The sequence below is a fragment of the Ascaphus truei genome, chromosome 1 (genome assembly GCF_040206685.1).
Source record: "Ascaphus truei isolate aAscTru1 chromosome 1, aAscTru1.hap1, whole genome shotgun sequence".
Lineage (NCBI taxonomy): Eukaryota > Metazoa > Chordata > Amphibia > Anura > Ascaphidae > Ascaphus > Ascaphus truei.
The window spans coordinates 95,057,981-95,083,808 of NC_134483.1; the positions used below are offsets into that span (position 1 = coordinate 95,057,981).

The 25,828-nt window shown below is 43.8% G+C and overlaps 1 protein-coding gene across 4 annotated transcripts in view; it reads left to right on the plus strand.

Moving 5' to 3' along the window:
* Nucleotides 1-25,828, plus strand: part of MSH3 (mutS homolog 3) — a 239,535-nt gene that overhangs the window by 29,498 nt on the left and 184,209 nt on the right. For 3 of the 4 annotated variants that reach the window (XM_075592324.1, XM_075592301.1, XM_075592307.1), the window contains exons 4-8: nucleotides 648-857; nucleotides 3,123-3,239; nucleotides 5,407-5,524; nucleotides 7,348-7,493; nucleotides 13,751-13,917. In XM_075592324.1, coding sequence (XP_075448439.1) covers nucleotides 648-857; nucleotides 3,123-3,239; nucleotides 5,407-5,524; nucleotides 7,348-7,493; nucleotides 13,751-13,917 — 758 coding nt within the window. The remainder of the gene's footprint in view (nucleotides 1-647; nucleotides 858-3,122; nucleotides 3,240-5,406; nucleotides 5,525-7,347; nucleotides 7,494-13,750; nucleotides 13,918-25,828) is intronic. The other variant, XM_075592316.1, reaches the window with a different exon arrangement.

Consider the following 25,828-nt stretch of genomic DNA (forward strand, 5'->3'; position numbering starts at 1 on the left):
GCCCCTCAGTCCATTCCCCTATAGCAGTGGTTCCCAACTCCAGTCCTTCAGAACCCCCAACAGGTCCGGTTTTAATGATCACCCTGCTTCAGCACAGGTGGCTCAATCAGTGGTTCAGTCAGAAGGACTAAGCCACCTGTGCTGAAGCAGGGATATCCTTAAAATCTTGGGGCTGGAGTTGGCAACCACTGCCCTGAAGGGTTGGAGCCTGTGTATGCAGATGCCCTTTAATGGGGGATGTTTACTATTTTTGTTTATGGAACTTGCCTTATGTAAGAATAATTGCTGCTGTTTAGTGTCATGTTTATTATTATTTGAGAAGGTTGATTGTGAAGCATTATTTTTGCTACTCTTATGTTTTTAATAAATTTGAATTTTGTCATAAAAGTCCCTGGCGCCATTTTGCAATCCTCCAAGCACCCACCCCCCTATTCACCACCCCACCCTACCCAACATCTCTGTAGACTTTCAATATCTTCAGAAAGAGAAACCCTTGTCCAGAGTACAGACTAGCCCAACAACCCCTGTTATATTCCAAGGGTCCAGGTATACCCATCGGGCTGGGTAGGCTAGACGTGCAATTTCAGTTAAAAAAAATAAAATATAAATATGGTAGTTTCAACATGTTATTTGTGTTATCTTCACAGGTGGAACAATTCAGGCACGAGCAGTTTGCTTCTTCAAAACAGCATGAAAATCCCACAAATTCTTTGGACACCAAAACTCCCAACCGTAGAACAAGAAGCATCTTCACACCACTTGAAGAACAGTTTATGGAAATCAAGAGGCAGCATAAGGATGCCATTTTATGTGTAGAATGTGGCTATAAATACAGGTTCTTTGGAGAGGATGCAGAGGTGAGCATATTTTACATGTGTATGTAAACTATCTGTACGTACAAAAAAAACCACCCCCCAAATACATACAACCCCCCCCAAATAAATATAACCCCCCCCCCCCAAATACATACAAACCGCCCTCCTACCCCCCAAATAAATACAAACTCACCACTCCCTAAATACATACAAAAAAATCTCCACCCCCCAAGTAAATACACCTTGGGGATGGTCTCAGACCTCTGGTGTCCTGGCTCTCACCCAGCTGCTGTGAGCCTCCTGCCGGGCTTCCCTCACTCTCCCACGCTGTTGGGGCCTGCTTCTTTCCCTCACTCTCCCACGCTGCTGGGGCCTGCTTCTTTCCCTCACTCTACCACGCTGTTGGGGCCTGCTTCTTTCCCTCACTCTCCCACGCTGTTGGGGCCTGCTTCTTTCCCTCACTCTCCCACGCTGTTGGGGCCTTCTTCTTTCCCTCACTCTCCCACGCTGCTGGGGCCTGCTTCTTTCCCTCACTCTCCCACGCTGCTGGGGCATGCTTCTTTCCCTCACTCTCCCACGCTGCTGGGGCCTGCTTCTTTCCCTCACTCTCCCACGCTGCTGGGGCATGCTTCTTTCCCTCACTCTCCCACGCTGCTGGGGCCTGCTTCTTTCCCTCACTCTCCCACGCTGCTGGGGCATGCTTCTTTTCCTCACTCTCCCACGCTGCTGGGGCATGCTTCTTTCCCTCACTCTCCCACGCTGTTGGGGCCTTCTTCTTTCCCTCACTCTCCCACGCTGCTGGGGCCTGCTTCTTTCCCTCACTCTCCCACGCTGCTGGGGCCTGCTTCTTTCCCTCACTCTCCCACGCTGTTGGGGCCTTCTTCTTTCCCTCACTCTCCCACGCTGCTGGGGCCTGCTTCTTTCCCTCACTCTCCCACGCTGTTGGGGCCTGCTCCTTTCCCTCACTCTCTCACGCTGTTGGATCCTGCTTCTTTCCCTCACTCTCTCACGCTGTTGGGTCCTGCTTCTTTCCCTCACTCTCCCACGCTGTTGGGTCCTGCTTCTTTCCCTCACTCTCTCACGCTGTTGGGGCCTGCTTCTTTCCCTCACTCTCCCACGCTGTTGGGGCCTGCTTCTTTCCCTCACTCTCTCACGCTGTTGGATCCTGCTTCTTTCCCTCACTCTCTCACGCTGTTGGGTCCTGCTTCTTTCCCTCACTCTCCCACGCTGTTGGGTCCTGCTTCTTTCCCTCACTCTCCCACGCTGTTGGGGCCTGCTTCTTTCCCTCACTCTCCCACGCTGCTGGGGCCTGCTTCTTTCCCTCACTCTCCCACGCTGTTGGGTCCTGCTTCTTTCCCTCACTCTCCTGCGCCAGGCCTTTATCTCATGCCGGTGTGAGCGGCAACGTCAGAGAGCAGCCCTGCGCAGGGCAGGGAGTGAGGCCCGCAGATTGGGAGGCCCTGTGGCAACGAGAGGACCGGAAGCTGGGAAAAGAAGTTGGGCCCGACCTTTGGCTCATACATTGGTACCGAGAAGGGGGCCGCCATGTCTGCGCATGCACAGAACGGGGCTGCAAATGTTGCGCTTGCGCAGAACGGGTGGTGCCGAGGTGTGCATGCGCAGAACGGAAGTCGCACATGCGCAGAAGGGGGAATTTCAGGTCTGCGCATGCGCAGATGCCAAAAATCGCCGGTTCTGCTTTCCGTGTACTGTAATTTTACCCTGAAAGTGTCTGTCTCCTCCAAACGTTGTATTTTGGATCATCTAAGACTGCAGCCAGGGTGGCGCTGAGCATGGAGGCGCTCATGCGCGGTGGCGGAAGTAAACGGCAAATTCAAATTTGTTTGCTTGGCAAGCAGCTAAGCGCCGCGCATGCTCAGGCGCTCGCTCACCCTGATGAAACACATTGCGGCAATGCGTGTGGCCAGCGTGAGCGAGCGTCTGAGCATACGCGCCTGCCCGCTCAGCGGCACCCTGGCCGCAGCCTAAGTAAGAGACCACCAGTTTCTTATTAATACATTCAGGAAGCCTTGGCCAGTTGAGTTACATTTTATCCAGCTTTTTATATGTAAAATGCATTTCTGATCGGTATGTATCTTTTTATATATTTTTTGTATTATTTTCCTGTAGAGGGTTTAATAGTACTACTATGTGCAGTATTATCTACAACCCTTTATTACAATGTGGGATGTTACAGAAACAGGTGAGATGTTTCCCACGCATCTTTGGCTTTAGATGGTCTAAGCTGACGTTTTCCACATTCATTATTGTACTCAGCAGAAGAATAAACAAGTTCTCTAATTTTAGATTGCAGCCCGGGAACTTCATATTTATTGTCATCTGGACCATAACTTCATGACTGCCAGTATTCCCACACATCGGCTGTTTGTTCATGTAAGACGACTTGTTGCAAAGGGGTATAAAGTAAGTACAATAACTTTTTTTTTAAAAAGTGTTTTTTTTTTTTAATTTTTTTTTTTTAAACTATTTTTAATTTTACAATTCAGCGAACATTTTAGTTGTCTTTGTTTTGGGTTGTTTACTGCATATAGGTTTTAATGAAAATCGATTTGGAGTAGTTCACTAATCTACCTTTTCTTCTTTTATTTCTTTAACTGGAAGCTATGGAAATATTTAAGGACACAGTTTTACTATTTAAGGTTTTGTTTAGGGAAAAGCATATGACCCTAGCAACTTCTTTACTTGAGAGCCTTTCAGAGACCGTGACATCACTGACACATATAGGTGCTCCATGTACCAGCATGGCAGATGTGTAGAGGAAATGTTAGAGTTCTCTAAAATCAGGGACTCTATTGGTGTTTGACCAGAGTAGTCATATATGTTAGAGGACCCCTTTGTTTTTTTTGGGGGGGGGGGAGAGAAGCAGGATTGCTGCTTTAACATTCGTATAATTTCCTACTTGGTATTTTGAATATGGTTACTATTTAATAGGCATAATTAATTTTCACACGTTGTCGCTTCCTTTAGCTAAAAAACAAACGTTTCATTTACCTCCATTTTATACTTTTGGCAAAGATTGTTCACTTTGTCATGATCGCATTTGTCCTTTAATTAATTAATAAATAAATTGTAAAAATACAGTCATAAAATATTTGCTGGGCTTAATGGCCATGATTGTGATTTTTTTTTTTTCAGAGACGATTTAAAGCTTTGCTGCAATAGAAAATCTGCAGCATACTTTGCTCATATTGATGTGTTCCTAAGCAAACAGCTCCAAGTAAATGTATCATTTTTAGTACAGATTTCAAGGCTAAACTGAAAAGCCAATAAACATATGGAACAAGTATTCCAAATGAAAGAGAAGGTGACTGCTCTCACTGAACTGTTATTCCAGTATACTCCTCTAAGTGGCACTGCTGCGCTATAGTCTGGCTGTGGCTAACAGATATAAATATCACTTGTGAGCACATTCACATGTCTCAGGCATGTCTTTCCCATTATCTCTTAGGCCTGGGACATAGTGGTGTGAGCAAGGCTGAGCCGTGCTGAGCCGCGCTCACACTCGGCACTGAGCCCCTGCAGCCGCAATGAGAGCGGCTTTAGCAGGGGCTTGCGCACGCGTCCGCACGCTTGGGGAAGCGTGTGTCTCAGGAAGATTTCAAATTTGGCGCTTGCCGGAGCGCAGGGCCGGTCACGTGAGCGGTTCGCCCAATGAGGGCGAACCAGCTCCGTGACGCCACTGGCCCGCCCCCAGACCCGCCCCCGACACGCCCACGGAAGGCGCGCTGTGTAAGGCCAGGGAAAGCACCGCTTTCCCTGAGCCTCAGCGCGCCTCCGCACTGATTAATTCTTTATGTCCCAGGCCTTAGGCTGGGGCCATGCAGCAGAAGACCATGCGGAGGCGTGCACGCGAGTGACGTCACCCGCGTTAAGCGGGAGCGTTTTCTGGCCACGGTCTTCCTTGGGGGCTTGTCTGTGATGTCACAGAGCTGGTTCGCCCTCATTGAGCGAACCGCTCACGTGACCTCCCCGTCACGCCGAGGAATCAGATTGAACTGATTCCTCACGCACCGCGCGCCCCCTCCTGCTGTCGCGTGGTCTATGGGCGTGATCAATGCCTTAAGGCAATGTGATCGCGCTGTGCACGCCTCCGCGCGACCTTCGCCAGCATGGATGCCACCTTAGGCTGTGCTTTTAGTGCTGGCGACTGCGACGTTGCGCAGCGCCGTAGCAAATACATGCAGTCCATCGCAAGTGCCCATAGTGGGCGCTACCGCAACGGCACTGCAGAGCGATGGAGCGGACGCGATCGCCGGTAGTCAAAGGATTTTTACTTTTTCGGTGATCGCCACGTGACTTCAGCGGCATGTGATCGGTTCAGCCACGTGATCGCTCACGGCCACGCCACCCGGTCGCCCTCTCGTCTCCTACACTATAAGCAGGAATCACTATTACAACGGCGACGGCTGACGTCACGCGGCCGCGTCGCCGACACCGTAGCCTGCACTATAAACGCAGCCTTAGCATACAGTGCTTCCATTGCAGCAAGGGATTCTGGGAAATAACTCCATGATTTATTTAATGTGTGGCTGTGGATTACCAAGCTAATGTACTTTTTTCCCTCATGCAGGTTGGGGTTGTAAAACAAATGGAAACTGCAGCATTGAAGGCAGTGGGTGAGAACAAAAGTTCTCTATTTAGCAGACGGCTGACAGCGCTCTACACAAAGTCAACACTTATTGGAGAAGATATCCTTTTATTAAGCATTTCTTCAAATCACCTGGTTCTCCACCAAATGCCACCTCCTCCCTTACCTTTGGGCAGTCATTTTATTGACCTTTTGCCTCAGGCACTAAAAGTTTCAGTATGCGCTTACGGGTGGGAGCTCAGGGTGCACCAAACTTCCTATATATCTGTGTGAACTGTGAACTTAATAACAGGCAGACATTATTGTTAGAAAGTACCATGTGTTTGTTTTCTCTACCAATAATTAGAGAAAGTGTTGTTTTGTTGAAACTAGAGTTGCAGTATGCAGAAGTATATCCTAATAACACGACTTGGGACACCACGGTGCAAGTTAACTGGTGTACAATAGGAACGTCATCAGTCTACTTCATAAGTAAGTGACCCATATTTATGAAGCAAGAATACAGATAAAATACATGGTTACATACTAAATAATTTGTCATGTTGGGTGTAGCATTTGGGCTCGTCTTCTTGTTACTTCATAAATATGGGGGTTAAATATGAGCTTATTGGGGTTCTGTATGTTTTTACTTCATTAATATGAAAGTAGATTGAAATGTTTATCTTCATAATAAATATGGTAGTAGTTGGGCTAGGAGTAGCAATCGTGACAGGGAACCAGTTGGTCTGCGTGGAGGGCATTTTACAGAAGTAAACGTTTGAAAGGTGTAATTTATATTTCGTTTTTTTTGTGGCTTATTTTGTCATTCAATTTCAAAATCAATATCAAATCCCAAAGCCGACTGCTTTAAAACATTATTATTTTTTACAGACGGTCATTTAGAACGTGCGCTCTAACACTAATGTAGCAATCTCAAGAGGAGGAAACCTTTTTAAAAATTGTGTTCGAAGAGTGGCACGAGGGCCATATAAAGTCACAGATTTGCAAGGAGGGTATAGAGCAGGGACGGGCAACTGCTGTCCTCAAGGGCCAGCAACAGGCCAAGTTTTCAGGATATCCCTGCTTCAGCACAGGTGGCTCAGTCGCAGTGAATACCTGACCTGCTGGCGGCCCTTGAGGACTGGAGCTGACCAACCCCTGGTTTAGCGCGCGACAAGATAGAAAGCTTTGCTATATCAATACGCACTTAACCTTTTCATTGCCGGTAGCGATCACATGACCCTGACCGTTCCTTTGGCCGACCTAAACAGCCTCGATCAGTCTGACCGCCCCAATGGAGCCATTAGCCAGACCATACCCTTTTAAAGAAAAGGTTAATGATGACGTCGCGGTTGCGTCAATAAGATCTCTGGTGTGCGAGGTAGGTCTACGGGGGAGAAAAAAAGATTAACCTGTTCTGCAATACTTGCAGTATTTAATGACCTGGGAATTTTGAGTGGCATTTCCTCTGTTCATTGAATAGTGGGTTTGAAAGACACAAGAATATGCTTTAGGGGTGCCCAATTTGAAAAGATTGGGAACCACTGCCCTAACTGCTCCAAAAACCACTGTCCAAATCATTTACTTGCTGAAGTTGGCAAATTTACAACTTTAATACTGTGACATGCAGCAATGTTAATAAAAAAAGGACTAATAATAAAATAGGAAAGTTTAGCACAATGCTACATTATTTAAATTGACCTTCTTACCATCAAGGTTGCAATGTCCATTTGTTATCTTTAATAGATATCCCTAATACATTCAGAGGGTTTTACTGGCCATTAAATAATGCAGTGTTGCGTAAATGATGCGGTGTGTATGGTATCGGTGCAGAGCAGGAAAGGGCAGAAGGGGGTAAGTTTACCACTTATGCATTTTAACCTACATTTTTCCTGCAGTTTGAAGGGAAAAAAATGTGCATACGTTTCCCTTAACATTTCGTACATGTCTGTCCTTTGATCAACATTGATGATTCAATGGAGGTTGAATCTGTAATGGCTGATGTCCCAAGCAGCTATCTCTTGTGTATCTTTGAAAATTTTGAGAGAGCTAAAAATAAGAGGTCTGATGACGCGGCCTTCGGTTTAGTGGTAAGAAATATTGATGTATTTAACTGCTTGATTTAGACACTGCAATTGAAATGTAGACATGGTTTAACTCATTTCAGATGTTTTATGACATTTTTCTCGCATTCATAATTTTTTTTTAATGTAATAGTCGCATCATTTTTGTACCCGTCGTTCGTTGTTTTTTTCACCATCTATGTTATCGTGGAAAACGTTGTTACTGCCAAAACTGTTGAAATAAAGCTAATTTCCAGCAATGTGAATAAGCTGAGAGCTATTTTGTAACTCTTCCTTGACCACTGTAAATAATGACTTTGACCTCTGCAGAATCAAGTAAATTTTTCATTTGTAATAAATTCATTATTGTAAAAAATACTTGACGCTTCTGTAATAAATGCAAGGTATGAATATATATTTATATATCTCAAAAATAAATAGATGATACCGTTCTGTGGCTAACTAAATGCTTTTACTTGTGTGAGCTTTCGAGATACACTGATCTCTTCTTCGGGCGATGTTACAATGGATAAAGCAAGAGAAGTTTTACTTTAAAACAGCCTGGAATGTTATCTGTGGATGAAACCTATCCCTCCCCCCTGTGCAGTATGCGATTTATGACTTTAGGTGTTACAGTAAATGGTACCTGAATGTTTGTGGTGTGTGTGTGTATGTGTGTATATGTAAATATAAATATATAAAGCGCCCACAGTGTATACAGCGCTTTACAAAAGGTGTGTGTGTGTGTGTGTGTGGAGGGAACAGCGCTTTACAAAATGTGTATGAAGGGGAGTGTATACCAATGGTGTTGGCGTGTGTTGAAATGCAAGAGGGTGTTTTTACCCTATTTACGTGTGTGTGATATGTGTGTGTGTGTGTGTGTGTGTGTATATATATATATATATATGTGTGTGTGTATATATGTGTGTATATATATATATATATATATATATATATATATATATATAGCAACTGTAAATATTACTGTATGTTCATTTGCATGTCTTAGACAGGTCTGAAACCCTGTCTTTCCCCATTATCGCCCAGCATACAGCACTTCCACTGCAGCAAGGGATTCTTTTGTCTGAAGCTCGTATTACACAAGCAAATCCTCAAGCCAATGCATGCTGTATGTATATATATATATATTTATACACACACACACGTAAATAGTACAGGCATACCCCGCATTAACGTACGCAATGGGACCGGAGCATGTATGTAAAGCGAAAATGTACTTAAAGTGAAGCACTACATTTTTCCCACTTATCGATGCATGTACTGTACTGCAATCGTCATATATGTTCATACCTGATGTAAATAACGCATTTGTAACAGGCTCTATAGTCTCCACGCTTGCGCACAGCTTCGGTACAGGTAGGGAGCCGGTATTGCTGTTCATGACGTGCTCACAGGCGCATGCGCGAGCTGTCGTTTGTCTATTGGGCGATATATACTTACTCGCTAGTGTACTTAAAGTGAGTGTCCTTAAACTGGGGTATGCCTGTATAGACCAGACAACTGGAGAGGGTGCTGCTATCAGAGTACCTATAAGGTACTGTACAAAAATATCAACAGAATAGGCACGCCATAAATATGCAAAAATTTATTTTACTAGCCCAACTTTTCGGCTTCTCTCTGAAGACTCCAAAGGGTAGCCGAAACCTTGGGCCAGTAAAAGACATTGTTTGCATATTTTTGTGTGCCTGTCCATTTGTTTTATAGATGAATCACTTTGTACAGAGATAAATATAGAACAAAAGTCCAGAAAAACAATGCTACAGAAATTCTGAAGTGTATGTATGTATGTGTGTATGTATATGTATGTGAAATATACAAAGTCCAGAATGAGTCCAAGAAATAGAATTATATATTCACGGTGTTCATAAACATCTTTCAATCTTGCTGCCTACAAGACAGGGGGAACCAGGGGGGGTGCGACACTCTTTGACAAAGCGCTTGTGAAGCGCAGAACGCGTCAGTTATCTGCTGCCCACCCATCACTGATGCCACCTTTGTCAATAAATAAGTTTGAAATGTTTTTAATGTGCTGAGCTCTATTTTTTCTGTCCTTGCTGCTGTGCACCGCTGACCCTGCCCTGGGACTACAAATATCACTTTGTAAAGAGATCGCAATGTGAATTAATAAAGGCATGCATAAGGAACAGAAGTAATTTTTTTTTTCTCATCTATTTGAATTAATTAAATATATTAATTTAGAAAGATTAACTTTAACCTGAAGTAAAATGCTTAGGTCAAAATCAGAGTGTGATTTTAACTGCCTTTTCTAAAACTATTTAGTTAATACAAATTATTCTCAACTAATTATTGTTAACAAGACTTCCATGTGTTCTTAGTGCCAGTATTATGCCTCGGCCAAGGTACTTGCTTGATGGCGGAGGCGCGCTGAGGTGCGCTTCCTCTCAGCACAGAGCCCCTACAGCCGCAATTAGAGCGGCTTTAGTAGGAGCTCGCCTACGCTTCCGCTAGCGTGCGGAAGCGTAGGTCTTGGGGAAATTTAAAATTTCCCCACTTGCCGGAGCGCAGGGCCGGTCACGTGAGCGGTTCGCCCAATGAGGGCGAACCAGCTCCGTGACATCACTGGCCCGCCCCCGGCCCGCCCCCTGACGGCGCGCAGGGAAAGCACCCGCAAGGCCAGGGAAAGCGGTTTCCCTGAGCCTCAGCACGCCTCAGCACGCCAGCGGGGAGCTTGGCCGAGGCCTTATTCTTACACACACCACAAATCTTGAAAATTTACTTATCTTGGAGAGATACATTCTCTCTCTCCCCAAAACAAGGTTTGTGACTAACTGTAAGGACGCCGCCGCTTTCCCTACCTTCCGCTACATCTCTCCCCAGCAGGGTCACGCGCGCGCCCGTACTTCCCGGCAGGGACGCGCGCAAACTCCGTTCCCAGACCCCCGCTGCCTCCAGATCAGCAGAGGCGCGCGCATCTGCCCCAGTACGCATGCGCTGCCATGGCAGACATCCACGGGTGCTGTCGCCTCTCCCTAACAGTGCTGACACAGCTCCGCACTCCCGCCGGTGCTGCGCATCGCGGGTGCATGCACGCACTTTCGCACCTGACTCCAGCAATCACCCAGATGAGCTCCTCCTGCTAGCGGTCTACCTACCTCTGACATCATCGTTGGGACTGTCTCTCATTGGCCCTCACTGGTATTTAGTCTCAATCAGCCCTGGGCTGATTGCTGAGCACAGACTGTGTTCTGTCGTACTTGCTACAAGCTGCCTTGCTGTGTACCTTGTCTCTTGAACCCTTGTCTCCCAGCCTTGACCCGGACTCCTGACCTCTGGCACCCTTGGACCCCGGCACGTCTCCCGGACTTCTACGCTCTCCAATCCTCGACCTTAGCTTCGGACTTCGACTACTCTTGATCTCTCCAATCCCGACTACGGCAAGTACCTCTATGATCCTACACTCTCCTACCCTGACCCGGCTAACCCACATCGACTCTGCTTTCCAGACCCGCCCTCGCAGCTGTAGGGCGGTGGTTTTCTTACATCCCCACCTTGGCCTCGTGGTCCAGTTCGGTTTGTAGTGAGCACACGTGACACTAACAAACCTTAGGTTCAGGAAAAACAAACAAAAAAAAAAAGAATAAAAAATAAAGTAACAACTTACAAGACATTTCTGTTGGCTGTATTTCAGTCTCTGTTGGAGGTCTGTCCTGGAACATCTTTCTTTCTTGGCTAAACTAATTTAAGCTGTTACACTTATTTTGGAGCCAACCATGTATTTCTTTTGTCTATCTCCTTGTTTATTTTTATAAAGCTCTCCTCCTAAAGTCACACATCAGGTTTGTGTATATACCTCCCACAGATGCATTATAAATGTACCACAATTAGTAAATAAAGGTAAAACGATATTATCCCTGCCTGTGCTTGTGGGATATGAATAATCTCAAACCGAGAGAAAGCATCCCAAGAATGAGTGCTCTGGTATACAAACAATATAAATCCTTTATTACATGTATGTAGTAAATTATTTATATTGTTTGTATACCAGAGTGCTCATTCTTAGTATACTTTCTCTCGGTTTGAGATATAGATAGGTATTTATCTGAAACAGAGGATAAAACTTCCTAAGAATGAGCACTCTGGTATACAAAAAATATCAATCCTTTAATAAATAAATGTAACAATTTAAATAAGTTTAGCCAGTAAAGAAAGATGTTCCAGGACAGACCTCCAACAGAGACTGAAATACAGCCAACAGAAATGTTTTGTAAGTTACTTTATATTTTTTTTTCATTTTTTCTTGAACCTAAGGTTTGTTTGGCATCAACCTTGTTTTGTTTTACTTTATTTTTCAAACTTTTTGCATACAGTTATATAGTTGCACATTAGGTGGCATCTTGAGAAATCAAGAAATAGAGAGAAAGTGTCTCGCCTAAATCCTCTTGTGTAGGGAAATACCGATTTAATTGTGTAAGACAAGTACATTTTCAAGATTTGTGGTGCGCGTAAGAATAATACTGGCACTAAGAATACACAGAAGTCTTGTTAATACAAATCATTCTCAACTAGTTTTAGAAAAGGCAGTTAATATCACTCTTTGATTTTGACCTAAACATTTTTACTATAGGCTAAAATTAATCTTCCTATAATATATTTAATCCAACTAGATTTAAAAAAAAAAAAAAATCCACTTCTGTTCCTTATGCATGCCTTTATTAATTCACATTGTGACCACTTTACAAAGGGATGCATCTGCTCTCAATACTCCCATAAGGCATTCCTGAGGAAAAAATATTTGTATTTATTTAGAAGTCACAATAGTTAGATGCTCTAAATTGTAGAGAACAGCCTGTCTGTCCATGGCTGTATCAATAATGTATGTTGTATTCTCATTAGGAAAGTGATTTCCACGACTTGTAAAAGTATTTTATCTTCCGGAGCAAGGCTGTTTTACTGCAGTAGTCATTGTCCTTTCACTGTACCCTTCAAATATACAATCCCATTGGTATCATGGCATTCATACATGTACATGTTTGGGTAAAGTAAACCACCCTGCAAAATAAATAACAAAAACAAGTGATCTTCTCTCTGTTCCCATTCCCCCCCACACACACATTATATCTATTTCTTTTTTAATGTATCTGTTTTTGGTTTGTCTTTTTCAAAATGACACTAGACCTGACCATGCTTTTCAAAAGGTGTTTATATCTACCACTGTCAAATTATTCTACTTTGTGGATTATATTGGCACCTTGTAAATAAATGTAGCACACTTGCCCCACCCCCTGAGAGATGTGTGGCTACGGTGTGTGTATATGGTGCAATACCTGTGCTGTACAGGAGATCTGAGTCTCCGCTATTGGGAACCTGGGGTATACCTGAGTCGATGTTCGGTCGGTAGCGCCTCCATCTGTACAGTATTCTATGATGTAGAATAACCCCGCTACAGGACCCGCATACAATAAAACACACACAATTATGAAAGATAAGTTTTATTGAACATAAATAACCTAGGATATATATATACCACCAACCAGGCCACGCACGGCCGTACCCTCCAATGCTCCGCTCCCCCACTATAGTGTTTGAGTTGGAGCACTGATGCGGTGGGTACCTGCCGGGTGATGCCACGATTCTGGTATCCACGGATCCGATGCTGATACTGCGAAGCCTCCGCCTCTACGTTGGGTGGGTCCTTCGTGGATGTACCACCGTAAACAATGTCTTTATTAATGTAGGGCTATCTGTGTCCTGGACCACAGGCCGCAGCCACCGTGCAGCGTCTCCGTGTCCCTAACACTAATATTGCTAAGCAGGGCAGGGTCCCTATGTGAGGGGCAATGCCCTATCACAGCCACAAACTATGTGGAGGTCGGGGCCTAGCTAGGGCATAATAGGTGGTATCTGGCCTAGTGCAGATGCCACCGACATCTGCACATACAACTTACTCCTTCCTTGTCCCAGCTCCAACTGGCACTCTCCTAACTGTGAGCTCACACTTCAAGCACACCCAAAGTTCCAATCTCCCCCCAGGAGATTCTACTAGCGCTATTGGCTGTACCGTGTCATGTGTTTTGCAGCCCCTGGGGCTGCTGGAACCTTTGCATGCGCAAACCTTTTCTGCACATGCGAGCACACAAACAAAATGGCGGCGCCGTTACCGGCTACCCGCCTGCAGCGGAGGTGAGAAGAGCTAAACGGAGGACCGGGCTACTTTAAACAATGACTATTTTTCATAAGTGACATTAGTACTGTATGTGAGGTTTTTTTGCCACATATCCATGATGATCTCATTTTTTTCACAGGCTGTCCAACCTTCTACAGGGGAAGTCATATTTGACAGCTTTCTTGACTCCAAATCACGTTCTGAGTTAGAGACCAGGATTTTGATGTTGCAGCCAGTGGAAATCCTCATTGCCTCTGAGATTTCCGACCTCACTGAAAGGCTCATCAACAGCATAACCTCTGCCAGGTAAGTCTCCAGGAATTTGAAAGTTGTTCTGGCAGTGTAAATGTATGGGCTAATAAACTTAAATTGGCTAATTTAACTATTTGTATTTTTTTTTGCTTGAATTATGCATCTCTTATTGGAAAACATTTAGCAAATTAGATTCATGTGAAGCACTGAATTGGATTTTATATAGAGTTGGAAATGTTAGCAATTTGGCTGACTTTAATTTTAGAACTGGTTTGGTCCCTTACTGGTGCTAACCAATATATTTGTAGTTTGGCAAATGGAAATGCTAAATGTTTGTGTATTTGCAGCTGGATTACTGATTTGATAAAAGAACAAGAGTAATACATGAAGTTTTGAAATTGGTTGCTCTATTTGTTTCCAAACACACTATAGCAGTGCTGGTCACCAGCCTCAATTTAAAGCATCTACTTCCTCCGTCAAATAATGGTCCCTTCCCTAATCCCCAATGAGAGTTTAAATATATATATTTGTGTGTGTCTGTATATGTGTGTTTATAATATGGCAGGCATATGCTTATAGGAGTCCATATTAAATTGGATAAGATGCAAAAGGTGACGCTGTGTTCTCATTTGCGTGTCATTACCCAGAATTTCTGACTGCAGGGGAAGCATTGTATGCTAGGAGATAATGGTGAAAAGCAGGGTTGCAGACCTGTATGAGATGTGAATGTGTTGTAATGATCATACTAATGAATCATACTTTTTTTTTTTTTACATACATTTTTTTAACATATAAAATATATTCCCCTTACCAAAAAAAAGTACATTGTATTACAAACACATCTATCTATCTATCTATCTATCTATCTATCTATCTATCTATCTATCTATCTATCTATCTATCTATCTATCTATCTATCTATCTCAAATTGTTCTCTCTGAATAAGGGATCCATCCCTAATTCCACCCCTAATATATTTAGGGACAATCTCTAAACGCCTACATTTAAAAGCAGACGAATCACTTCCATTTTTTTAAACAAAATGTTTATAGAAGGTGGGAATCGTTTTCCCTAATAATAATTGTCTTGGGGCATGATGATACCAAATACAGTTGTGTGAAAAAGAAAGTACACCCTCTTTGTTATTATGTCCTGATATGTAAAACCATAGAATTCAATCATCTGTTCCTTAGCAGGTCTTAAAATTAGGTAAATACAACCTCAGATGAACAACAACACATGACATATTACACCGTGTCATGATTTATTTAACAAAAATAAAGCCAAAATGGAGAAGCTATGTGTGAAAAAACAAGTACTCCCTTACTGCTTCCATAGGCATTAAGATGCTAAGTAGCAGACAGGCGCTGCTAATCAAATGCCCTTGATTAATTGATCAAGTGTGACCACCTCTATAAAAGCCGAAGTTTTAGCAGTTTGCTGGTCTGGAGCATTCTGGTGTGTGTTAACACAATGCCAAGGAGGAAAGACATCAGAAATGATCTTAGAGAAGCAATTGTTGCTGCCCATCAATCTGGGAAGGGTTATAAGACCATTTCCAAACAATTTAAAGTCCATCATTCTACAGTGAGAAAGATTATTCAAAAGTGGAAAACATTCAAGACAATTGCCAATATTCCCAGGAGTGGACGTCCCAGCAAATTCACCCCAAGGTCAGACCGTGCAATGCTCACAGAAATTGCAAAAAACCCAAGAGTTACATCTCAGACTCTACAGGCCTCAGTTAGCATGTTAAATGTTAAAGTTCATGACAGTACAATTAGAAAAAGACTGAACAAGTATGGTTTGTTTGGAAGGGTTGTCAGGAGAAAGCTTTTTCTCTCTAAAAAGAACATGGCAGCACAGCTTAGGTTTGCAAAGTTGCATCTGAACAAACCACAAGACTTCTGGAACAATGTCCTTTGGACAGACGAGACCAAAGTGGAGATGTTTGGCTATAATGCACAGCACCACGTTTGGCGAAAACCAAACATAGCATATCAGCACAAACACCTCATACCAACTGTCAAGCAGGGTGGTGATGGGGTGATGATTTGGGCTTGTTTTTTAGCCACAAGACCTGGGAACCTTGCAGTCATTGAGTCGACCATGAACTCCTCTGTATACCAAAGTATTCTAGAGTCAAATGTGAGGCCATCTGTCCGACAGCTAAAGCTTGGCCGAAATTGGGTCATGCAACAGGACAATGATCCCAAGCACACCAGAAAATCTACAACAGAATGGCTGAAAAAGAAAACAATCAAGGTATTGCAATGGCCCAGTCAAAGTCCAGACATCAACCCAACTGAAATGCTGTGGCTGGACCTTAGGAGAGTTTTGCATAAACAAATGCCCACAAAACTCAATGAACTAAAGCAACGTTGTAAAGAAGAGTGGGCCAAAATTCTTCCACAACGATATGAGAGACTGAAAGTCATACAGAAAACAATTCAAGTTATTGCTGCTAAAGGTGGTTCTACAAGCTATTGAATCATAAGGTATACTTAGTTTTTCACACATGGCTTCCCCATGTTGGCTTTATTTTTGTTAAATAAATCATGACACGGTGTAATATGTCGTGTTGTTGTTCATCTGAGGTTGTATTTACCTAATTTTAAGACCTGCTAAGAAACAGATGATTGTCCTTATGTCCTGATAGGTAAAACCATAGAATTCAAAGAGGGTGTACTTTCTTTTTCACACAACTGTATACCGTATCCTCCCTCATTCTAACTTTGAGGGGACGGATCTATATCAAAGTTGAGGCCATGCAGTGAAAGAGTATTCAATGAGTGTATAAAGAAAGAACCAAAGAGCATTATTTCCTGTAAAAATAAAGGCAAATACATTATGTTTTAATAACTGCAATACAACACACTTGGTGAGTGTCCTGGAGTGTCTGTGTCGTAAACGATATGTGCATCACACAAAAAAGTTTGAAGGCAAGATTTCTTGAACATAAAATAAATATTTGTTCAGGTTTTATGAACCATGGAGAATTCAAGCACTTTCTCGAATACCATAACAAGGTCAATTAGCACAAATCTAAGGGGCTGAGAAACTTTTTAAAGACTGCAACAGTGAAGTTTATAGATACTCATTGAATACTCTTTCACCTCATTGCCTCAACTTAGATGTAGATCTAATTATATGTTACATTGAGTATCTCTGCTCAGCTGTAATACTGATATGTTTCAAAGATGGGTGCTGTAAGGCAGGGGTGCGCAATCTTTTTCCACTGTGCCACCTTGCTGGCTATCCCTTACCTTGCCCCCCCCCCCATCTCCTTACCTTGGCTCCGGCGTTCTGATGTCACATTGCCATGGCAACACGTCACGACCCCACGGCGTCCAGTCCACTTGCATGCTCCAGAATAAATAACAGCAGTTTAACCACTGGGTTCGGGGACGACGCAGCTCTGCTTGGCTCTGCTCAGCTCTACTCGTGTTCCTCACTTCCGCACTCGGGTGGCGTCTGACGTCACAGACCTGCTCTTTCACTCCTCCAATGGTAAGGGAGGGATAGTCTGGCTTTGTAGTCAGTATAAGCGCGAGATCTTTCGGCGGGGAGACACAGAGAGGGGAACAGCTGACGGCACAGCAGAGAGTCGGAGCTGCTTCACGGGTCAAAGTGCATGTAGTATCCCTACGCGTTTCACCCGAATGACCGGACTTCTTCAGGGGTGCTCTGAATTACTCCAATCTCTGAATAAAATAAAATTGGATAAATGAAAAACCAAAAAGAGGGAAAACGCTATTTTATACAGATTTAGCAACATAGACATTGAAAATGTGATGATCCTCAGTGTTCGTCAGGGCCATTGCAAATTAAAATGTTTTTGTCTGGTGCCAAATTATCGCTGGGAGTTTAATTTCTAAAATGAGCACTACTGTAGATGTTGCTTAGTTTGTTTTACACTGCACTTGTTTTCCTCTGAATCACATACACAACAAATCTGTATAATAATGCATGACTGCCTGTTTGTAAAGTTGCATTTTTTTTTTAAAGATGCTGAATGATGAAAAGAACTATCTACATTTCTATTCTAGCCTTTTATTATTACTTTTATTTTGCTCTCTTAATTACTGCCCATTCATGTGTTCATAAGCAGCGATAGTTTTATTCAGAAAAGCCCTGTTTGCTGTCTTGCTAATGTACTTACACATGCGACGATCGGCTGAAGTGATTGTATGCATCCCTTTGTAAGAGGCAGTTGGAAGTGCATGGGGTTTACCAGCAACATTAAACGTTTAGCGTTGATGTAAAATGTGCATCCAGTTTTTATGAATAATAAGATAATAATCTCATTTAGGAAATAATATCTAGTTATCCACTACAGCTATCTTTTTACCATTATAAGCAAATGTAGGCACCAATTTTCTTCTCTCTATAGTAATCTACTACAGTAGCTGGCCTTTAGGCATTAATCTTTCTACCTTGCAATCTATTGAAAACCAGCAAGAATCATCTCGCGCTCTTCCAGAACAGCATTTTTTCCTTTTCAGATACCTCTACTTACTATTAAATTCTGTATCAACTACAAAGTCCTCCTTCTCACCTTCAACATTTACATTCCTCTAGCTTGTATTTCGATGTGACTTCTGTTATGTGCTTTGTACGTGGTTGGTGCTACAGATGCAGCGGCCATTATCCAAACATTTACCTGGGTGAATCATGCACTATCGTGGTGGTCCGAGATGGTCCCCTGCAAACTATAATGGCCCATCGGATTAACACAGCAGGGGTCCCTGCTGTGTTAATCCTACCGGGGTCTGCCACCGGTCTGTATGAGACGCTCAATAAGAGAGAGGCTGAATCAGTCACTCTAAATGTGCGCCTGTAACAGGCGATCGCGGGGGGTTTATTTAAAATCTAACACTGCAGAATTGTAGTAGGGGATCTCCGGAGCTGAACCGCATTGATTTCAGGTCCGGGGACCCCCTACTTCCCGAGATACAGGCCCCGTTATGGGGTGCCAGTATCCCCGCCATGTTAAAATCCACGTGGGATCTAAACAAAGCAGAGGGATACCGGCACCCCATAACGGGGCCTGTAACTCAGGAAGTAGGTTGTCACCGAGGCGGAAATCAACTTTGTTCAGCTCAGGAGAACCCCTGCTCACGCACACTATGAATAAAAATCAAATGTAAGCAGTTTCATTACCGTAGCAGCTATCCGCTAAAGTAATGATTTTTTATTGGTGGGGGGGGGTGACACTAGTGTGCGGGAGCAAGGGGTCTTCTGAGCTGAACAAAGTTGATTTCAGCCTCGGGGGCCCCCTACTTCCCGAGATACAGGCCCCGTTATGGGGTGCCGGTATCTGCTTCAATGTGAAAATCCCACGGTCACGTGACTCACAGGTGATTTTAACATGGCGCGGATACGGGCACCCCATAACGGGGCCTGTATCTCGGGAAGTAGTGTCCCCGGACCTGAAAGCAATGTGTAATGTTAGATTTTAAATAAACCCCCCCGAGATTGCCTGCTGTGTTAATCCGATGGGCCATTCGTCTGCCGAGGGAAATTTTGAGAGAATTTCGGGGCAATCTCGAAAACCAATTCAGTAAATGTTCGTATAATGGCTGCTGCATCTGTATATAAATGCAACCAAACCATTACAATAGGAAGCTCCCTGGCTGCCACTGGTCTGCTACCCCTTTTGTGTGTAACCAATGAATGATGCAAGATGAGCTTCCACAGCTTGACTCTCTTACTTTCCCTCAGGCGTTATCATTTCCCCCCCACTAAAAGGCATTCTGTAAGGATTAGGCTTCAGTCCCGCCCCGTGACGCGTCTCGCACTGAGGTTGCGCACAGGCACTGCACTGTTGAAGGCTTGAAGTCACCACACGGATCGGGCTTAGGCCCTGCTCCCGTGACACCACGAAGAAGCTCCCTCACGCACCAATGCACCGGCGCAGTGTTGCCAGGGACACGCACGGGGTTAAAACGATTACCTCCAATTTGCTCCACACCTGCGGTACTCTCCGCCACTGCTTACCAGTGGACAACATACGTCTGATTATTCATCCCTCACAGCCTGGTGCAGCCCTGCTATTGGCTGTCACTCCCTTATATGCTCAGCCAGCCCTCCTCCAAGTTGGCTGAGCATAACCATAGTTTGTGACTGATGCTTGCCTCAAGCAACCTGCGGTTTACCTTGCCTTGTTTCCTGCCTACTGCTTTTCGCTGCACCTGACTCTTGCTTTTTCCTGAACCTCTGCCTTCTCTGACTTTTGACCTCGGCTTGTATTTGGACTCCGACCTTCTATATTCCTGGACCCCGGCTACACACTGCGACCATCCTACTTCTCCAACCCCAGACCACTGCGAGTATCACGACCATCCTAACCTCTCCTACCCTGACCCGGCGACACGACTACGAATCTGCAATCCGGACGCAGTTCCGTGCTTGTTGGTTGGTGTATTCAAACCTCCTCATCTGAGCCTTGCGGTCCCGTCCTGTTTGTGATGGGCACCCGTTACATGTTTGGCATGGGTATGGAGACGGACCTTGGAAAGGACTCATTGCTGCTATATCAGATAAGCCTCAAAGACTTAATATATTTTGTGTGCAATATTTTACTCTCTTAATATTAAAGTATATTTTGAAACCGTCTGCACTATGTTTGTCTTGTCTGTGATCCTCTACCATAGGACTGTGTGTGTGTGTGTGTGTGTGTGTGTGTGTGTGTGTGTGTGTGTGTGTGTGTGTATATGTATGTATATGTATATAACATAGAAAACGAACAAAAAGCACTCCGTAATAATAGTCACTGGTGTGGCTGCAGATCCTATAATGAAGAATAAGCAATACGATACCGTTTGGAAACGAAATCAGAAGGCAGCACTCCAAAATTGAACAAACAAGTGTATTGAAAAAATAAACACAACACCAACCTTTCGGTCCACGAATGGGACCTTTGTCAAGGTGGTGCAGTTACAGGACAGAAGTGAACACATATATATATACCCCTAGAATACTCACAAATAATCGGTGCTGCAAATCAAGTTGATTGCACAGCGGGATGTCAGATGCAGTGCTGACCTTGGGTAACCTCAATGTGAGCACTCAGTACAAGGTGTACTTAGTAGCTCAATAGGAAATATAGTGGAAGCCACTGCAGGGGGATTAAAGTTCACACAGTGGCTCCCAAGCCAAAAGTGGTGGGTGTAAGCTCCACATGTATGTGTGTGGCAGAAGCCATAGAGCTGAACTGTGGTCCCTATTCACATTGCTGCAGTGTCACTTATGTGGCAAACAGAAAAAAAAGCCCCAACCACAAATTGCATATGAGGCCAAGGTCAGACATGCCCTGTCATACAAAAATCAATATTCCAACGTGCTACGTGCAAAAATATAAATATAAATGTTAAAATGACGATGTGGAAGGCTGTTGGTCACTCGTGGACCTACTGTCCCGGCCAGCTTTATTCTAAAGCTTGCCGGGTTAAATGCAGGCCAACCGCGGGGCTTGTCTCTGATTTGAATCGGAGTTTCCCGCGCGGCGGCCGCTTCAAAAGATAAGCGCTAATGGCGCTTATTATTGAAAGCGCCCGAGGCGCGGGAAAACCGGCCGAAGATAGCCGCGCGCCGTCCGCGGGTTAAAAATACCCGCGGAGGCAGCCGCTTTAGATTAAAGCTGGCCGCCACTGTAGTATCAAATCCATAGCTGTTTCCGTGGACCCGGCACGTGGCCAATATAAACTGCCCTGGCATAAAGCTGTGGCAGAAGCGTCACAAGACCATTGCAATGGATACATAATATGTAGCCTGGGTATGGCTTCTAATGACATTACTGATAAATGGGGCATTAACCACCTAAAAGGCAAAACATGATGATCATTAATGCAAAACCTGCTCAATGTCCAAGAGCCTTAGTGTACAGTCCATAGTCCAATACTTATCCGAAACGGGTGTGTCCTGGTGGTTTGCCCATGGAAAATCCCTATGTGCCCTGTTTGTGAAAAACCTAATAAACAGAGTGAAATAATGCCTACTATAATAAGCAAAGTCAACCATTGCAGCAGGGAAACCAGCGATGTGTGAATCCTCAGTCAGCACAGCCATTCTCCTCTGGGGATGTAAAAATCACAAGCAGCTATGGTATAGAAAAGTAACAGAGCATATATAAGAAATACATGTATATGTATGTGTATATATATATATATATATACTAGCTGAGAAACCCGGCGTTGCCCGGGATGTGAAGTGTGAATAAGTATGTGTAAATGTTGTATGTGAAAGTTGTAATGTGATGCCAATGTTATGTAATATTAGTTAGAATTGTGTTTGTAAATCAACAGTAGTAGAAAGCACATGTATATGAGGGCAAATGTTTGAAGTGTATTTTAGTTGTTACGGTAGTTATTTTTGAAAATTTTATTGTTGGAAATGCTTCTTGAAAGATGTGAATGTCCATTGTTGAGAGGAGTGTATTTGATGTAATGTTAAAGTGTGTGTTGTAAAATAATGTAGTAATAAAAGATGACAGTAGTGTATTGAGTGTCTTTCATTTTTTTGTAATTTCTTATGGCAATATGTAGAGTTCATGGAAATTGAGGAAAGTCAATGTTCATTGTAATGCTTGTTTGTAAAGACATTTTTGGTAGTTCCAGTTGGAGCAAAGATGTACAATTGTTGGGGGGATCCAACTCTAGAGCACGGAACATATAACTGGCCGTGGGAGAAACATGGTGATTCTAAGTTGATACCAGTGCACTTTATAGATTGTCCTTGTGCTTTGTTAATGGTGATAGCAAAATCTAGTTTGATGGGGAACTGTAGCCGTTTGAAAGTAAAAGGCATGTCTGTAGGAATGAGTGTAATGCGGGGGATGAAGACATCTTGGCCTTTGGCGTTGCCAGTTAAGATAGTAGCTTCAATTAGGTTGGGCATCAATGTTTTTATGCACAGTCTGGTTCCATTACAAAGGTTAGGTGTGTGTAGGTTGCGAAGTAACATGATGGGTGCTCCAACTTTGAGGCGAAGATGATGTGGTGGCATCCCTGATGGTTCGAGGGAGTGTAGGAATTCAGGTGGATAGTTAACGGCTTCATCGCAATCCACAACTGTATCGATTGAGTTGTATTGAGTAATTGTGTTTGGAATAATGTCTTGAATTTGATGATTGATGTCATTGACAGAAGTATTTTTGGCAGCAAGGATGGCTCTTTCACAGAGCCACTGGTGGTTTGTGTAATTGTGTAAGAGATTTGGATAGACGTGATGTATGAGATCTTCAAGTGATGTCATCATGTGACAAAAATGTGTGGGAAAAGCAATTTCACCTGATGTTAAGTCAGTAGGTAAAGTGCCTTCACCTATTTGAAGAAGTGTGTGCAAAAAGTTGTTCATTTGAGTGGCCGAGAAGTTGGACTCGCATATTGGTTGTTAATGGAAAATGTTTGACATGTCGCCATAAAATAGAGGATTTAAGGCATGCATGAAGTTCGTCTGCTGGTGTGGATCGTGGTATGACTGGAAGTGTTTGTCTGAAATCACCAGCTAAAAGAATGACAGCACCACCCATTATTTGTTTATTGTTACGCAAGTCTTGCAAGGTTCTATTAAGGGCTTGAAGTGCTTTTTTATGCGCCATGGTACACTCATCCCAAACAATAAGTTTGCAAATTTGAAGAACACGGGCTTGGCCAGATGTCTTGGTAATATTACATGTTGGGTTTTCTTCATGAGCAATGTTTAGTGGTAATTTAAGAGCTGAGTGCAGTTCTTCCTCCATCCATAAGAGTGGCTGCAATGCCAGATGATGCAAGTGCAAGTGCAACATGATTGTGCATTCTTATTTCTGCAAGGAGTAAATTTATGAGAAATGTTTTGCCTGTTCCACCTGGAGCATCAAGAAACAGGATTGCACCTTGTTCGTTGTTTATGTGCTGCATGATGTTGTCATAGGTGTTAAGTTGTTGTGGAATTAACATTGGTTTTCTTGTGGCAACATATTCTTGTAGTATGGAAATATTGTATTGTTTCTCTCGCATAAGGTCTGTATTGAGTACATCGTGATGATGACGTTGGGGAGCTTCTAGACCTAATTGAAGTAGTGTTTTGTTATTGATAGAGAGACATGTATCTTCTAACAATATGAGTACCTCGTTGAAAATGTCAGGTGAAAAGGTAACATTGAGTGATGGGTTGTGTCTCTGTGCTTTGTGAAGTATATCTTCACTCATGTGAGGTAGCGGGATAGGGGGAGGGACATTGGTGGCATGGTGTATCGGGGTAGGGGGCCTCGCGGTCCGGTTGCGGTAGGGAGATGTGTGAGGTGCAGGAGATGTGAGGCGTGCTGTGCGGTTCGCGGGAGCTACACTGTGTGAGGTGAGGGGTATTTATTTGTGTTTGGTGTGCGTTTGTGTAGGTGTTGAAATGTTGTGTGTGTTTTTGTTTTGTGTTAATGTTGGCTGTGTGTGTGGCAGAATAGTGTGTGTATGTAATTATTGTGTGTGATTGTTGATTGTGTGGGGTGTGTGTGTGGATGAGTGAGTGTGTGATGTGATAGTGAGTGTGTGAGTGTGTGTGTCAGTGTTGGTTAGTTGAGTGTTTGTGTGCAATAAATTAGACAGATGTGTAAATAGTAATGTTTTGTGTAAAATATGTTATTGAAAGGAAGAGGTGATTTATTGTGCTAGGTGTGTTAGTAGCGGAGGTGTTGTGTTGTTGTATATGTTTGTGTGTGGTGGGATGTTGATGTGCAATGGGAGTGGGTGGTGAGACGTGTAAATGTGCATTGTATTCAGTGTAGTGTGTATGGTGAAGGGTAGGTAATTGGAACAGTGGGTTGGGTGTGTGTGTTTGTTTAGTGGTGGTTGTGTTGTGTGTGGTAGTTAAGGTTATGTTGAAGTGTTGTTTTGTGTGTTGTATCAGCAGAGGAGGTTGGTGTGTGTGTGTGAGTATGTGTGTTGCGTGGTTGAGGGCGTGTGGCGTTGCTGAGTGCGTGTGTGTGTGCATGTGTTTGTGTATTTGTGTGTGTGTTGTGTGTGATGGTGTGTGGTGTGTGTGAGAGCATGTGTGTATGTGGCGTGTGTGATGGCGTGTGTGTATGACGCATGTTGTGTGTGACGTGTGTGAGTGCGTGTTGTTGGTCATAGACATGTTGTAAATTGCATGTTTTTGAGTGTAGTGTGTGTATTATGAGGGTGAAGGTGAGGTGTGATTTGTTGTTATGTGTGGCATAGAATGACAGGATGTTTGCGTGTGTGTGTGTGTGTGTGTATGAGGGGGTTTTGTGTGGGTGAGTGTTGTGTGTGAGTGGTGGTGTGAGAAGTGTTTTAGAATAAATTATACAGACAGTGAAATTGTTAGGAAAACATATTTTATTGTAAGGAACAGCTGAGTTTCAGTGGTAGGTGTTGTCATACAGTGTGTGAGGTAGCGGGAGTGACATTGGTGGCATGCTGTTTGACTGTAGTCCGCGGCGTCGCGGTCCGGTTGCGGAGGGAGATGTGTGAGATGCAGGAGATGTCAGGCGTGCTGGTTGTTCCGCGGGAGGTAGAGTGTGTGAGGTAGCGGGATAGCGGGAGTGACATCGGTGGCATGGTGTGTGGTGTGTGTGAGAGCATGTGTGTGTGTTGCTGGTGTGTGATGGCGTGTGTGTGTGTATGAGGCATGTTGTGTGTGTGACGTGTGTGAGTGCGTGTTGTTGGTCATACACATGTTAAAAATGGCATGTTTTTGAGTGTAGTGTGTGGCATAGAATGACAGGATGTTTGCGTGTGTGTGTGTGTGTGTGTGTATGAGGGGGTTTTGTGTGGGTGAGTGTTGTGTACATTATACAGACAGTAAAATAGTTAGGAAAACATATTTTATTTCAACGAACATCTGATTTCCAGTGGTAGGTGTTGTCATACACTGTGTGAGGTAGCGGGATAGGGGGAGGAACATTGGTGGCATGGTGTGTGAGTGTAGGCCGCGGCCTCGCGGTCCGGTAGCGGTAGGGAGCTGTGTG